At 43.1% G+C, this 16,001-nt stretch overlaps 1 protein-coding gene across 1 annotated transcript in view; it reads right to left on the bottom strand.

Moving 5' to 3' along the window:
- Positions 1–16,001, bottom strand: part of ccny (cyclin Y) — a 256,269-nt gene that overhangs the window by 35,180 nt on the left and 205,088 nt on the right. Inside the window, exons 3-4 of the mRNA XM_070880090.1 lie at positions 11,772–11,806; positions 4,364–4,464 (exon numbers count right to left, since the gene is read on the bottom strand). Coding sequence (XP_070736191.1) covers positions 4,364–4,464; positions 11,772–11,806 — 136 coding nt within the window. The remainder of the gene's footprint in view (positions 1–4,363; positions 4,465–11,771; positions 11,807–16,001) is intronic.

The raw sequence follows: 16,001 nt of genomic DNA, 5'->3' as shown, positions 1-16,001 counted from the left end.
GATGTAGTGTATATGGATTTTAGCAAAGCTTTTGATAAGACCCCACTTGGCAGACTGGTCACAAAAGTAATAGCCCATGGGATCCAGGGCAAAGTTGCAAGTTGGATCCAGAATTGGCTCAGAGGCAGGAAGCAAAGGGTAATGGTTGATGAGTGTTTTTGTGACTGGAAGGATGCTTCCAGTGGGTTCCACAGGGCTCAGTGCTAAGTCCTTTGCTTTTTGTGGTATATATCAATGACTTGGACTTAAATGTTGGGGGTATGATTAAGAAATTTGCAGGACACTAAAATAGGCTGTGTGGTTGATAATGAAGAAGAAATCTGCAGACTGCAAGAAGATATCAATGTACTGGTCAGGTGGGCAAGATAGTGGCAAATGGAATTCAATCCGGATAAGTGTGAGGTTATGCATTTGGGGAGGTCTAACAAGGCAAGGGATTCACATTAAATGATATGATACTGAAAAGTGTAGAGGAAGAGACCCCGGAAGTGCAGGTAGGCAGCAGGCCAGGTAGATAAGATGCTTAAGGCAGCATATGGAATACTTGCCTTTATTAGTCGAGGCATGGAATACAAGAGAAAGGAGGTTATGCTTGAACTATATAAAACACTGGCTAAGCCACAGCTGGAGTACTGTGTGCAGTTCTGGTCACCACATTACAAGAAAGATGTGACTGCACTGGAAAAGGTGCAGAGGAGATTTTCAAGAATGTTGCCTGGACTGGAAAATTTTGGCTATGAGGAAAGATTGGAGATGCTGGGTCTGTTCTTTGGAACAGAGGAGGCTGAGGGGAAACCTGATTGATGTGTATAAAATTATGAGGGGCATGGATAGAGTGGATAGGAAGGACCCGTTTCCCTTGGCAGAGGGGTCAACAACCAGGGGGCATAGATTTAAAGTAATTGTGTGGAGATGAGATACGAGGGGAAATTTCTTCACCCAGAGGATGGTGGGGGTCTGGAACTCACTGCCTGAAAGGGTGGGAGAGGCAGGAACCCTCACCATATTTTAAAAATACTTGGATGTGCACTTAAAGTGCCGTAACCTACAGAGCGACAGACCAAGAACTGGAAAGTGGGATTAGGTTGGATAGTTCTTGATCGGCCGGCACGGACATGATGGGCCGCAATGGCCTCTTTCAATGCTGTAAATTTCTATGATTTTGTGAATACTGGGACAATCACAGTTCCACAGCAGGTGGCTGCAGACCAGAGATTGCAACCTCATGTGAGAGAGTTAGTAGACCTATGCACAGTAACAAATCGCTTGCGTGTTCATGAATCCTCCAACACAAAAGCACGCCTTCCTCCCTCAGTTTCTCACTCGTGGTGCTATATTGACTGCTATCACAGAGAAAGCCATAGATCTATAGGTCACCTCTCAATCACCACCAATTGAAGCTGAAAAGTCCAAGTTCACCAGTCTTTTCTCTTGCCTCAGACTCCTGGCACCATACAATGGCTCTCCTCTCAACTGTCATGAATGTCTCCCTAACCAATACTGGACACAGTACTCAAGGAACAGAGTGCTATACAATTTCAGCGATGATCTCTTCTGTTTGCTTTGTTGATTGGTGCTTTGCAATGGTTAGACATATGTGGCATCCATTCTAAGACCACTAGGAACATAGGAACAGCAGTATGCCATTCAGCCCCTTGAGTCTGTTCCACCATTCAATGAGATCATAGCTAATCTACGATCTCACTCCATATACCTGCCTTTGGCCCATATCCCTTAATATCTTTGGTTAACAAAAAGCTATCAATCTCCAATTTTAAAATTAACAATCGAAGTGTTTCCTAATTTCACTCCTGAAAGGTCTGGCTGTACTTTTTAGACTATGCCCCCTAGTCCTAGAATCCCCAACCAACGGAAATAGTTTCTCTCTATCTACCCTATCTGTTCCCCTTAATATCTTGAAAACTTCAATCAGATCATCCCTTAACCTTCGTAATTCTAGGGAATACAACCCTAATTTGTGTAATCACTCCTCGTAACTCAACCCTTGAAGTCCGGGTATCATTCTGGTAAATTTACGTTGCATTCCCTCCAAGGCCAATATACCCTTCCTAAGGTGTGGTGCCCAGTACTGCTCACAGTGCTCCAGGTGTGGTCTAACCAGGGTTTTGTACAGCTACAGCATAACTTTTATCCCCTTATACTCTAGTCCTCTGGATATAAAGGCCAGCATTCCATTAGCCTTTCTGATTATTTTCTGTACCTGTTCATGACATTTTAATGATCTATCTACCTTAACTCCCCAAGTCTCTCTGGACAACCACTGTTTTTAGCTTTTCACCATTTATAAAGTATCCTGTTCTATCTGTTTTAGTTTCAAAGTGGATGGCCTCACACTCGCTTACGTTGAAATCCATTTGCTATAGTTTTGCCCATTCACTTAAATCAATATCCCTGTGTAAATGTTATGCTTTCATCTACACTGCCCACAATGCCACCTATCTTTGTGCCATCAGCAAATTTGGATACATGACATGATGTCATCTAAGTCGTTAATAGATATTGTGTTTAGTTGAGGCCCCAACACAGATCCCTGCGTGACACCACTAGTCACATCCTGCCAATTAGAGTACCTGCCCATTATCCCTACCTGGCTCCTGCCGCTCAGCCAACTTCCTAAACAGGTCAATAATTTGCCCTCAATTCCATCGGCTTCCACCTTAGTTATGTCCATTTTAAAACATTGAAAAATTAAATTTTATCACTAATTTTTATATAAAACCCCTGTCCATTAAGCCAAGTTTATTTTTAACACTATTAAAACATATTTTTTTTAAATTCAAAAAAATATTTTTTTCTAAAATATTTAATGAAACTCAATTTCAATAAATTTTAAATATGTGAAGTTTAAAAAAAAGTGTATTGTGTTATGCTTGTGTTTTTGGGGGTATTCTCATTGATAGTAATGGCAGCTCATACAAATGGAACTCACCATGACTATCAATGAGAATACTCCATGTTCATTGGTGATCCAGGCCCACGTGATCCCAGGTTGCGCTTATGTCCCTGGGATGTGAGAGCCCATACACTGGGCTGCTCATCTAGGCCTCGGACCAGAAGTATACGTTCCCCCAGGATCACCAGGTACTTCTGGGAAAAAAACATTCGCCATTGTGTGCAGCTCCTTTTGTACTTTTTGGGTGTGCTCTTCAGAATCAACTACCCCATGCCTACATTGGTATCATGTGCAAATTTGACCAAATACATTGAGTTTCTGAATCCAAGTCAGATGTTTGATAGAAGTCTAAGTGCACATCGTAGGGCTTTCTTTCCACTGTCCCCTTGGGATGCCACTTCATCAAAACACCAAGGAAGTTGGTCAGGTCTATGTTGAATGTTTACCAAGTTATTATTGCAGATAATCCTCAAATTGACTTCCAGTAATAAATTCTATTATTTTACTGAACTATTGTCTGCTTTGTCACCCTTTATGAAAATAGGCACAATGACGGTAGTTTGCTTCAAATATATTGGCTCATCTCCAGTGTTCACCAGCTCTCATAATGGAACATTGAAAAAAAACTCAACAAACATTTTTGCTATTACGGTTCAGAGGTCTGAGTTACAGTTCAGGCTTTTTCCCAACACTTCTGTGTTTACAGCAATTGGCAGACAAAGTCTCCGACAAACCTAAACCTGTGTCTTTGATACTGCATGCTGGATTAACAATGACCTTTTTACTATATCGATCACAGAAAATCATGCAAGACGCCAATCTCATTCTTTTTACCCTTTTTGAAAGGTGGCAAACACCAGAGCAAAGCACTCAGACTAAAACTAAATGGTCATATTTATTTACAAGTAGAATGCACAAAGCAGCAAGACAGGGCAGGATACTAAAAATACAATAACCAGACTTACACAATATAAAAGTTGTCTCAAAGCAAGAAAATAGACTGTCCAGGTCCTTGTAGTTCTTCTCAGCAACTTGGGCCAAGTCCCTGATGGAAGGACATGACCCTCCTAGGCCCCTCATGTGGTAGGGACAGGGCAAAGCAGGGAACTGCAAACTACAATTATATGGGTACTTTGATGTCAAACCAGGTTATATTGATGATCAAATGATGTCCTCTCAATCGGCAATTAAGACATTAACCATTTTAAACAGATAACGTGTTTGTTTGGCTTTAGTTGGAGTTAGCATATCAAATACCGAACGCGTTTCAAAAGATCAATATTTTGATTACCTTAAGTTTAAAGGTTACCAGGGCTGTAGCCCACAAATCCCATCTGCAGTCCTCTGTGTTGAACTTTAGTAAGAGAAGACATTCTAACTGGTTATTTTTTTTATATAAAACACTAAAATAAAAGTGAAATCACCCTACTTGTCACATTCTATACCCACCATTTGATAGTATACTTCAGGTTTGGCTGGCTCACGGTGCTGTCATCCAGGAATATTGTCGAGCAGGAGCTGTATTTCCTTCTCAACTGTCCTGGAGGATGCTGGGAAACAAGATGCAAATTAGACTGGGCTGGCCATGCAGCTCAAACTGTACTCATTTCACACCAACAGCAGTCCATTCATATTCTGGTCCTGATTCTACTCTCATAGGTTTTACATTTCATGTGGCTTCAGCAATCAGTTGGCAGAATACCCTCAAGAAAGTGGAACTCCACAGTCACCGGAAGAAACAAGGCAGGCTTGCTTGCAGTTTTTTTCAAATGCAAAAGGGACTTAATACAAGAAAACTTCCATCAGAGTTCTACACTATTCATTATGTTAACGAGTAATCATCATTCCTTGCCAAATCAAACCTCTTTAATCATTGGTTTCTGCAAACGATGCAATGGCATCAATCAATTGTCACTGGACTGTGACATCACAGACAAAATGGCACTGCTCTTTTTCCCATCCGAGCAGAAAAGGTTTTACAAGCACGCTTTCATTGAGTTCAGTTAACCATCAACTTGGCCCACTGTTTAAACACTCAAGTTCTCAGGATGTGATTTTTTTTTTCTTCTGCCATTTTTTCTCCGCAGCAACAAAACATCTATTTAATATGCGAACGTCTGATTGTTTCCAAACATCCTACTCCATTCCTGTTCTCCTCATGCTGTTCTGCTCAATAATCTCCTCACTACCACCCCGCTCCGAAGTCTTATCACTTCAACTCATTCTATTTCACGTTTTCATTCCAAGCTTTCTTCGCCGAGTCTGGTCCACTCGAAACTCAAAACACTCCATTTGAATCATCCATCCTGGCTCTAAATTCTTATTGCCTCAACCTGCTTCATTCTGTGTTTTCAATGCCTCATCTCCCTTTGCAACCATGGACTGCCCACTCGTCCTGAGCTCCTCCCATATATTGTGGCACCAACAGTGGCTTTCATAAATTGTGATTGTAGAGTGCTCTACCAGTCTGGCTGAAAGTGAAAGTGTGATGGGTTTAAAAAGTTGCATTAAAGAAAAACAAACCTAGGCTCAGAAGATGGCTGGAAGAAGAGATCAACCATGGTCTGGCAGTCTATGCAGGTCAAGTTCAAATGCAGCGAGAGGAGAGGAGAGAGGAAGAGAGCATGAATATGGAACAGAGCAGAGTGATAAGAGATGTCATGAGCAGATGATGGAAATATGCAGCTAGGGAGGCTGACAGTTAAACAGCAACACTAACGACAGTGCTGTCAAAAGGGTGTTGGAATTTCAGAGGGAGTCGGTAAAGAGATGTTATTAAAGCAAGAACTGCCCAGGGTAAAGAACAAGCACGGAGGTGATATGCAGGAAGGTCAGTGTGGGGGAACTACAAAGGCATGCTCTCTCTGGATACTGGGAGGTTCATGCTGAGGAAATTGAGAATACTCTTCCTGAACAAACAATCCATCATTCTTAAAATCACACATGCCTGTAAATTTGATTTCCCATAGGAAGCGAGTCCATATATCTTTCCGTTTGTGAAGAACATTGAAAATTACCCATGACAATGTCCCCATATTGGGATAGTGACAAACTCCCCAGCAAAGGAACATATTAAAAAAATGATATTGAACAGAACCACAGCTCCCGAGAGGGGAGGAGAGGAAATGGGTTAAAAGGAGGATGAGTACAAGTACTCTAAGCACTGCACACAAGGCGCAAATGACACCAAAGGATCAACATATAATCCGAGCAGTTGATGCATCCTCTCTGGATAAACATCCTTTCCTTCAACCACTGTCTGTCCCACCTGTGACAGAGACAGTAATCCCCGCATTGGACTGTTCAGTCACCTAAGAATTCACTTTTAGAGTGGAAGCAAGTCTTCCTCGATTCAGAGAGACTGCCTATGATGATGATGGATAATTTTAAATTCTTAGCCAGAAACACATACAAAAAAACCCAGCTGGAATTACAATCCCTATGATGACCCTGGTTTCTACAAAAACTGGAAATTTATCATTACATGAATAGTTAAATTGTATTCCTATTGGGGGTCAACTAAGACTGGCATTAGCACTGATGACAACATTATGTTAGTAAAACACTGGCAAGAAAAATCATGTTTGTACCTAATATAGCACATCATTGGGGTCAAGTTTCGGCCTGAGTTGCTCCTATTTTTTTGGAGCAACTGGTTTAGAATGGAGTATCTTAGAAATTGCAATTCTTGGCATTTAGTTTGCTCCAGTTCTGGTCAGTTAGAACAGTTTCATTTTGGAACAGATTTTTTTTTCCAAAAAGGGGGCGTGTCCGGCCACTTACACCTGTTTTGAATGTTTAGGCAGCGAAAACTTACTCCAAACTAACTTAGAATGGAGTAAGTGTAGATTTTTGTACGCTCAGAAAAACCTTGCCTACACTTAGAAATCAGGCGTAGGGAACGAGGGGGGAGGGGAGTTTACAAACATTAAACACATCACTTTTACAAATAAAGAACCATCAATAATAAATGATAAATAAATCAATAAATCAACCAATAAATCAATCCCAAAAAATTTTTAAAATTAAAAAATCAATAAATAAAAAATTAAGTTTCTACTCACCGACTGCAACACCAGGAGCCCTCCAACAGCATGCTGGGACGCCCCCCCGGCCCCAGTGTGTGTCTCTCTGTCTGTCAGTGTCAGTGTGTCTCTCTCTCTGTCTGTGTCAGTGTGTATGTGTTTCTGACAGCGAGGGGAGGGTGGGGTGAAGAGGAGGGGGGGGGGGGCGGGGAGAAAGAGAGGAGAGGGGAGGGAGGGAGGGGGGGAAGAGGAGAGGGGGGAGAGGAGAGGGGGGGAGGAGGGGAGGAGAGGGGGGGGGGGGGAAAGAGGAGAGGGAGAAGAGGAGAGGGAGTAGGCTGAACGGACCCAGCCGACGTGAAGAAGCCGGGCCGAAGACTTCGGGCGGGGCCCACCCCCAGCAAGATGCCGGGCGGGCCCCGCTGAAGGAAGAGGAAATGGACCAGACCTGAAGGGGTGGGGGGCCCGGGGGAGCCGGAGCAGAGCAAGAGCAGGGGGGGGGGGGGGGGGAAAGAGAGTGTGGAGTGGGAGCGGGGTGCACGGATGGAAGTGGAGCAGGAGCTGGGGGCGGGGCTGGAGGCGGAGAGGGAACTGGGGCTGGGGGGGGGGGGGTGAGCGGCAGGCAGCCGGGAGGGTGAGAGCGCCAGAGGGAGCGTGAGCTGAACGGGTGTGGGGGGGGGAGCCAGAGCCAGAGCAGGAGCTGGAGGAGGGAGGTCCAGTCCGATCTTCGCTGCCCCAGTGAGCCCATTCGGCCAGGACTAGGGGTGGCGTGCTTCGGGCCCCTCTCACACAGCCTCGGACGCACTGTAGCGCACATGTGCAGAGGTCCCGGCACTGTTTCCAGCGCAGGGACCTGGCTCCGCCCCCCACAGCTTGTGCTGCGCCGCGCCGAGGGCCTGGATCGACCCGAGGGAGTGGAGACCTGAGGGAGTGGCGGAGCAGGCTCGAGGAGCTAGATGGCCTACTCCTGTTCCTAATTCTTATGTTCTTATGTACCGAGGTAAGTTTTCGGCGCGGTTTTGAGCGCGGAAATCAGGCGGGGCTGCGTCGTTCTAGGTGCGGCCCGAAACTTGACCCATTACTAAAATATGGTTTCTTAAAAGTGTCTGCTGATCCCCTAGCTTTCTACTAAAAGCCTTGCAGCAGAGTATCTCTCCTTCCCTTTTTTAATGACAGAATGCACCATGCCACTGTGCATCATTGCATCCAGCAGCCGCTTTGAAGAGCTTGCCCTTAACAACAACAGTCATGTGGCACGGGCCCCTGGACCATCTCCTGTACCTGCGGGTTTTGTCACAGCAACACTTTCTGAAGTGACATTGCTGGATGAACACAGCTCCCAGTCTCCATTCCACACCAAGCCTATACTACAAGCCTTTCAAATGTGCACAGTAGTTACAGAGCAATATCATTGGAGTTCAGTCACATAGTAGAATTCTCAATGCTGCGCTGTTCTGACTGGCAGGAACCTAGGTAACGCTGAATTTTAAATAACAGGCAAGTGAAAAGAGAAATGATTAAATGGAAGAGAATTAGAACAGCAGCTGGGATTAAAAAGCATTGTACTTGTACAAAGGTGGTGACAATTCAAAATTAAATACAGCCACCATGCCTTTAAAAATAACCAAAAGAAACAGGCCTTACCGCACTGAACAAACAGTCCACATGATTAGTGCAACAAATGCTTTAAGGATAAAGGAAAAATAAAAGGAGAGAAGAAGAAAACGAATGTCATACCATGATCAAAATTAAAAATGCAGGATGCAATGAGAGAAATGGACTGCCCTCACACCCTTCTCCCCCACACACTGAATCACCCCAGTCCATACAGGAATGGGAAACAAGTCTAATGACAATATTCCTACAGACATTTTTGGCATGTATTGACATGCCTTTCTTTTGCAGAACCTCTAAACTATGCAAGTGTTCCCTTCCTCCTGTAATCCAAAGGCTTGCAAACCCAAGCTTGGTGTTACCTAACTACCTTATTAACTAACCTCCTCTGTTTTCTACTCTGACCCAGGTTTCTCAATTTTAAAAAAAGTAACGTTTTAGATACTATGCCCAGCCACTCAGTTTTAATGCAACAGATCTTTTTTTAAGATTGTGGCTCTTCTTACTTTAAGTCTTTTTAGTCTAATCTCTCTATCTGACAAGAAAAAAGATAATATCGGGTTTCACATAACTTGCTATTAAACTGAATTCTACACTCTCAGCCATGAAAGCCCATTTGGACTTCTCAAACATGTACTGTTTGAACTAGACCTCAGTGCTGCATTAGGAGGTCACTTGTTTAATAATGGTGATGTTTCATGATTTAATAAGCAGAGTTCTCTCATGTACACGCAATGACAGGAGCATTTTTACTCTCAGGACTCGGTACCGAAACATGACGGTTATAGTTGACAGCTACTTATTTGTTCATAACAGCCAAAAACTGATCTATATGAACAATTTGGAAGAAGGGACGGAGTGTAACGTAGCCAAGTTTGCTGACGATACAAAAATGGGAGGAAAAGCAATGTGCGAGGAGGACACAAAAAATCTGCAAAAGGACATAGACAGGCTAAGTGAGTGGGCAAAAATGTGGCAGGTGGAGTATAATGTCGGAAAGTATGAGGTCATGCACTTTGGCAGAAAAAAATCAAAGAGCAAGTTATTATTTAAATGGAGAAAGATTGCAAAGTGCCGTAGTACAGCGGGACCTGGGTGTACTTGTGCATGAAACACAAAAGGTTAGTATGCAGGTACAGCAAGTGATCAGGAAGGCAAATGGTATCTTGGTCTTTATTGCAAAGGGAATGGAGTATAAAAGCAGGGAAGTCTTGCTACAGCTATACAGGGTATTGGTGAGGTCACACCTGGAATACTGCATGCAGTTTTGGTTTCCATATTTACAAAAGGATATACTTGCTTTGGAGGCAATTCAGAGAAGGTTCACTAGGTTGATTCTGTGGATGAGGGAGTGACTATGAGGAAAGGTCGAGTAGGTTGGGCCTCTATTCATTGGAATTCAGAAGAATGAGAGCTGATCTTATCGAAACGTATAAGATTATGAGGGGGCTTGACAAGGTGGATGCAGAGAGGATGTTTCCACTGATGTGGAGACTAGAACTAGAGAGCACGATCTTAGAATAAAGGGCCATCCACTTAAAACAGAGATGAGGAGAAATTTCTTCTGAGGGTTGTAAATCTGTGGAATTCGCTGCCTCAGAGAGCTGTGGAAGCTGGGACATTGAATAAATTTAAGACAGAAATAGACAGTTTCTTAAACGATAAGGGGATAAGGTATTATGGGGAGCGGGCGGGGAAGTGGAGCTGAGTCCATGATCAGATCAGCCATGATTTTATTGAATGGCGGAGCAGGCTCGAGAGGCCGTATGGCCTACTCCTGTTCCTATTTCTTATGTTCTTATGGTCAATGATAATGCTGCAGTGATAGCCAGGAGGCCTGATTTATTTTTTTCCTGTGTGATTTCCCTTCCCCCATCGTCTCTTATGACCAAACCTGCATCGTGCATCTCTCCCCAATTCAGAGAATGGAAAGCACTTGGCATGCTCCTCAAGCCCCGAGCATTCCACTTCGACCAGCCGCTAAGTTGCCCAACAGCAGCTTGAGGGAACTCTTCCTCCAATTTTCTCCCTCTGCTGGAAGGGGTGCAGGGAAGTGAGAAGACCCTGCACTCAGCATCTAATTTGAGACTCACATGAGTCCTTCATCACAAAGCTCACAAAAAATTGTTATATGAGCAAATCCTAATGCCCACCTACACCCCCCCATCCCATCACCATGCCCAGATCTTCCTTCATTACATTGTGATTTCATTCCACATTCTTTTTGTGTTAAGCCCTCCATTTTCAGTTATTTCTTTCTTCACGAACATTGTTCCTCATTTGACTTTTGTCTTCCCGCCGCCCCCCCCCCCCCCACCCCTAACAGCTCATTTTATCACATAGTCAAATAATAGAAAGACTTGCATTTATATAGCGCCTTTCACGACCACTGGACATCCCAAAGCGCTTTACATCCAATGAAGTACTTTTTGAAGTGCAGTCACTGCTGTAATGTAGGAACCGCGGCAGCCAATTTGTACACAGCAAGCTCCCACAAACAGCAATGTGATAATGACCAGATAATCGTGTTTTTTTTATGTTGATTGAGGGATAAATATTGGACAGGATACTAGGGATAACTGCCCTGCTCTTCTTTGAAAATAGTGCCATGGGATGTTTAAGTCCATCTGAGAGGGCAGACGGGGCTTGATTTAACATCTCATCCGAAAGATGGCACCTCCGACAATGCAGCAGTCCCTCAGCACTGCTCTGGAGTGTCAGTCTTGAATGTTGTGCACAAGTCTCTTGTACCCACAACCTTCTGATGCAGAGGCGAGAGTGCTACCCACTGAGCCACGGCTGACACGTGCTCATGGCGCAAGCTTCTCAAACACCAAAGCCAGACCAAATTTTAACTTAAGGCCCATTATGAAACAACCTGCCAATTGGATTCCTTCACTCATCATGGCCTTTTATAAATATGGAAGCGATATTTTGACTCAAGTTAGTGCGACGAACAAAATAAATTGCAATACAAAATAATCATTTAGTTCTAAGGATTAGTTTACTTTGACGTCAAAATCGTCTAGGCGGTCATGTAGCTGTAGTAATACTGACTGCAACTTTAGTGCCTAGAACGGAAACTTTAAAGCAAAAAAACAACCCGATTAAAGGTTTTTAAGTATTCTTAACAAAGAAAAGCACCAAAACTCAGTCAAAACCACAAGCTATGCCCCGAACTATAGGTAGAACAGGATTACAGCAATAAAATGCCTACTTACATGATTTACATAGAGGCTTTTCCGTTTCTCTCTCACTGTAAAACATAGAATAAGTAAATATATTTTAAAAAAAACTCAGAAGGAACAGCAACATCAACTTACATTTAATGACGTAAAAATCCTACGGAACATCACACAGGAACATCAACACCAAGCCAAGGAAGAGGAGATTAGGTGGGCTTGGCCAAATAGCTGGGTTTTAAGGAGGGTCAGAGGATTGGAAAATATAGGGGCCAAGGGTGAAGGTGTTGCAGGGCTATACAGATAGAGAAAGGGGAAACCACGGAGCTGAATGGTGGTCTCTACCTTGGAAACAAAAAGAAAATCCATGAGCTCCTCGTACTTCTGGTTAGAGGCGAGGGGCCGGGGAAAGCGAGATTTAAGGAGACAATTGGTAGTAGGTTAAACTAGGTCAATGTTGTCTCTCATCATATTAGCATGTTGCTACCAATACAATATAGAGACAAAAAACACATTTATGCTACTTTATTTTAAGTTGTGTACACTTTTTAATTGATACTATTAGTTTGTTTCCTTTAAAACCTCCAGCCACTACCACCACCAGGAGCTACTGGTACATGGCACAGGATTCTCTCTCCAGACAGAGCCGTGGTTACTCAGGTGTATGAAAACTTCACATAGCCATCACGGAGCTTTATTTAAAACCTATTACAACAAAGCAGGTATAAAGGTTTGAAGCAGGATTTGCTGCTGCAGTGAAGCTTCACTTTCCATTCACTCTGCTTGTAACTGGAGGATATGACAAGCCTTGCCATGACTCTTCCTCAGCCAGTGATGATGCAGAAGTTTTCAGTATAGCAGAAATTTCTCACGATTGTGGAATTACCTTTGACAGTTACGTATCATTGTTAATTATGAATAATTAATATTCTTATTGCACAGCACTGATTCAAGTCACTGCCCAAGTATTTTTATAATTAAAAAAAAAATGAGTAATCAGTTTACACAGGTGAAAACAATTCATTCAATCCCACATATAGGTTTTCTGTCTGTGAATGAGTTCAGTTCAACATATTTTTTTTCACATAATGAAAAGAGCAACCAAGGGCTTGCCTGAAGCTGACAGCAGTTGGCCTTCAGAATGGTTCAAGATCATCCTCACAATTTGAAGACATTTCTTCCACTTCAGTGTTCACATGCACGACATAAATCTTATGCTGAGCCAGGAGGTGTCAGAGGTTTAGATGGGCTTTCACAGCAGCATTGATTTCAGCAAAGGAATTCTGCTGATGCAGCTGCTGCAATCAACGTCAACAGAATATCAACAATGTTACTGTCGGTCACTTCTTTCCCTCGTCGGCAGATTTTCATGCTGCACATAATGGCTCTCATTAACAATGGCAATGTATAAGAACATAAGAAATAGGAGTAGGAGTAGGCCATTTGGCCCCTTGAGCCTGCTCCACCATTCAATAAGATCATGGCTGATCCGATCATGGACTCAGCTCCACTTCCCTGCCCGCTCCCCATAACCTTTGTCTCCCTTATCGCTCAAATATCTGTCTATCTCCGCCTTAAATATATTCAATGACCCAGCCTCCACAGCTCTCTGGGGCAGAGAATTTCACAGATTTACAACCCTCAGAAGAAATTTCTCCTCGTCTCAGTTTTAAATGGGCGGCCTCCTTATTCTAAGACTACGTTCCCTAGTCTTTGTTTCCCCTATGGAGTGGAAATATCCTCTCTGCATCCATCTTGTCGAGGCCCTCATCTTATAAGTTTCAATAAGATCACTTCTCATTCTTCTGAACTCCAATGTGTATAGGCCCATATGTGAGGATGCATCAGAGACCACCACCAAGGAACAGGGGGAAAAGGGATTGCTACTTATTCATCACACACTTAACCGAGGTGAACCATACTGCCTGCCTCCCCGCCCAGTAGGGCACTTTCTTGTATTAGAGCAAATACTACGCACTGATTGATTTTGGCATCAGAAATTCATATACATTATACATAAACAGAGAATCAAAAAAAGACAAGAAAGATAGAAACAAAACTCGCACAACCAGAAAACAGACACAGACAGAACCAAGAGAGAACACCAGCAGCACAAGGACAACATACACAGAGCATAGCATGTCATTTGCCACAGGGGATCCAGTAAATTAAAATTGGAAATGTTCAAATACTTGAAACATCCTGATAATTATTTCATTCATCAAAGTAAATGATGCCGCAGCTTGTAATATAACATTTATGAAATAGTAACAACATTTTCAGAGCCTGGCTGCAGAAATCAGAAATGCACTCTCTAACTTGCCCAAGGATGTTGCTTTACTGCCGAAGGGAGTTTTCAATGGGGTGGAATTCTATTCAAAGGAAACTATGCTGTTTTAATGTTTTTACTCTCTTGGACTTTCAAATCTACACACGCAGCAAGCACACAAGTGAACATCAGCTTCACACTCTTCCAGGACTGCCACCAGTAGAAGCCAGATTATACACTTGTAATTGGGACATTTGGCTAAAACGTACTGCCTATCGCTTCGCTCTATCACCCTCCATCCGCCCCCACTCCCCCCGCCAGCCGCCCCATGGATACCCCAGTAGAATGGTCTGCTGTACCGTTGTGCTCGTCCCAAACGGAGATGTGAAGGAAACCATTCCCTGTGACTTGAACTGTGGTCCTCACCAATTCACTGCAGATTATTTGAACTCTGCAACAAGATTCTTGAACTATCGGGGAGTCAAGGGTTATGGGAAGCGGGCAGGAAAGTGGAGTTGAGGCCAAGATCAGACCAGCCATGATCTTATTGAATGGTGGAGCAGGCTCGAGGGGCAGTAGGGCCCACTCCTGCACCTATTTATGTTCTTATGTTAAACTCCTTTAAAAACAAATCTATGAATGCAGACTTTCTGCACTAACCATTAGTGAATGGATGAAAACATATCATAATGTTCCCTTTAAGAATGAGAGTTTGTTGAACACACCCAAGTTTAACACAGCCTCAAATGGCATTAAAATGTGACTATCCTGGAGGTCCTGCATTGTTCTAAAAGCTGCCAAATTGCATTTATTTCTCCTCCGTAGCTGTAGACTGAACTTTTTAAAACCATGTGCAATTGCGTTCTCACCACCTTCTCCCTCTACCAATTGGCCCCTAGATGGAGAAATTGTGCAGGAGTGGCGTTTTATCTCAAGGGAAGCAGGGAAAAAAGGCTGAGCCAACCATCCTGCCCTGTAAAGCATTCCTTCTGCTTGATGATGGAGCAACATGGATATCCATGAAGAAGCTTCTATCCCAGACATTCAGAACAACCTGGTCAAAGAAGAAAGCAAGACTCAAAGTGGAAACATATATATAGCCTACCCTATATGGCTAGTTAAGATTAGTAACTGAAGTTTAGCATTCACACAATTAGTTACCTATTGCCTCACCTTTTTAATGCTCAATAGGCAAGATGCTTTATAAGTCTCAAATCCAGTAACCTCGTGACCGATACCATGCCGATTTTCGGATTTTCCCAGATACGGACAAGAAAATCTATGGGCCGAAAATTCCGTCCTCACAAAAAACGGATTTCAGTACGCGATGCGCATGCGCCAAAAACCGGCTTTTCCAATCTGTCAAGATTTTTCCGAAGAGCCGGGTCGAGGGTCATTCAGCAAGGCTCGGACCGATCGCACGCCATTTAAAATATAGCAGCGAAGCCGATAACTAGTCCGGCCTGCCGGTTTTGGGACAATAATTCCGGATCTTACTTTACTGAATATCAAATCGAATTCTCTCAAAAATTTCCGGTTTTCAGACAATTCCGATGTTCAACAGCTGGATTTGAGACATTGTACTTGTAGAAAGCCTTTACTGATCATTTTTAGTACTTTGTACCTCTTTTAGGAGAATACATTTGTTATTCATACATCTTTTAAAGTCCTCGCAACCATATTTACAAATTAGTACCCATTAACTGGATCAACTGGGCTTGTATTCACTGGAGTTCAGAAGAATGAGAGGGGATCTCATAGAAACATTTAAAATTCTGACGGGTTTAGACAGGTTAGATGCAGGAAGAATGTTCCCAATGTTGGGGAAGTCCAGAACCAGGGGTCACAGTCTAAGGATAAGGGGTAAACCATTTAGGACCAAGATGAGGTGAAACTTCTTCACCAAGAGAGTGGTGAACCTGTAGAATTCTCTACCACAGAAAGTTGTTGAGGCCAATTCACTAAATATATTCAAAAAGGAGTTAGATGTAGTCCTTACT

The sequence above is a fragment of the Pristiophorus japonicus genome, chromosome 5, assembly GCF_044704955.1.
Source record: "Pristiophorus japonicus isolate sPriJap1 chromosome 5, sPriJap1.hap1, whole genome shotgun sequence".
NCBI lineage: Eukaryota > Metazoa > Chordata > Chondrichthyes > Pristiophoridae > Pristiophorus > Pristiophorus japonicus.
The sequence above is the reverse complement of the archived record's forward strand: the minus strand, read 5'-3'. Positions and strand labels throughout refer to the sequence as shown.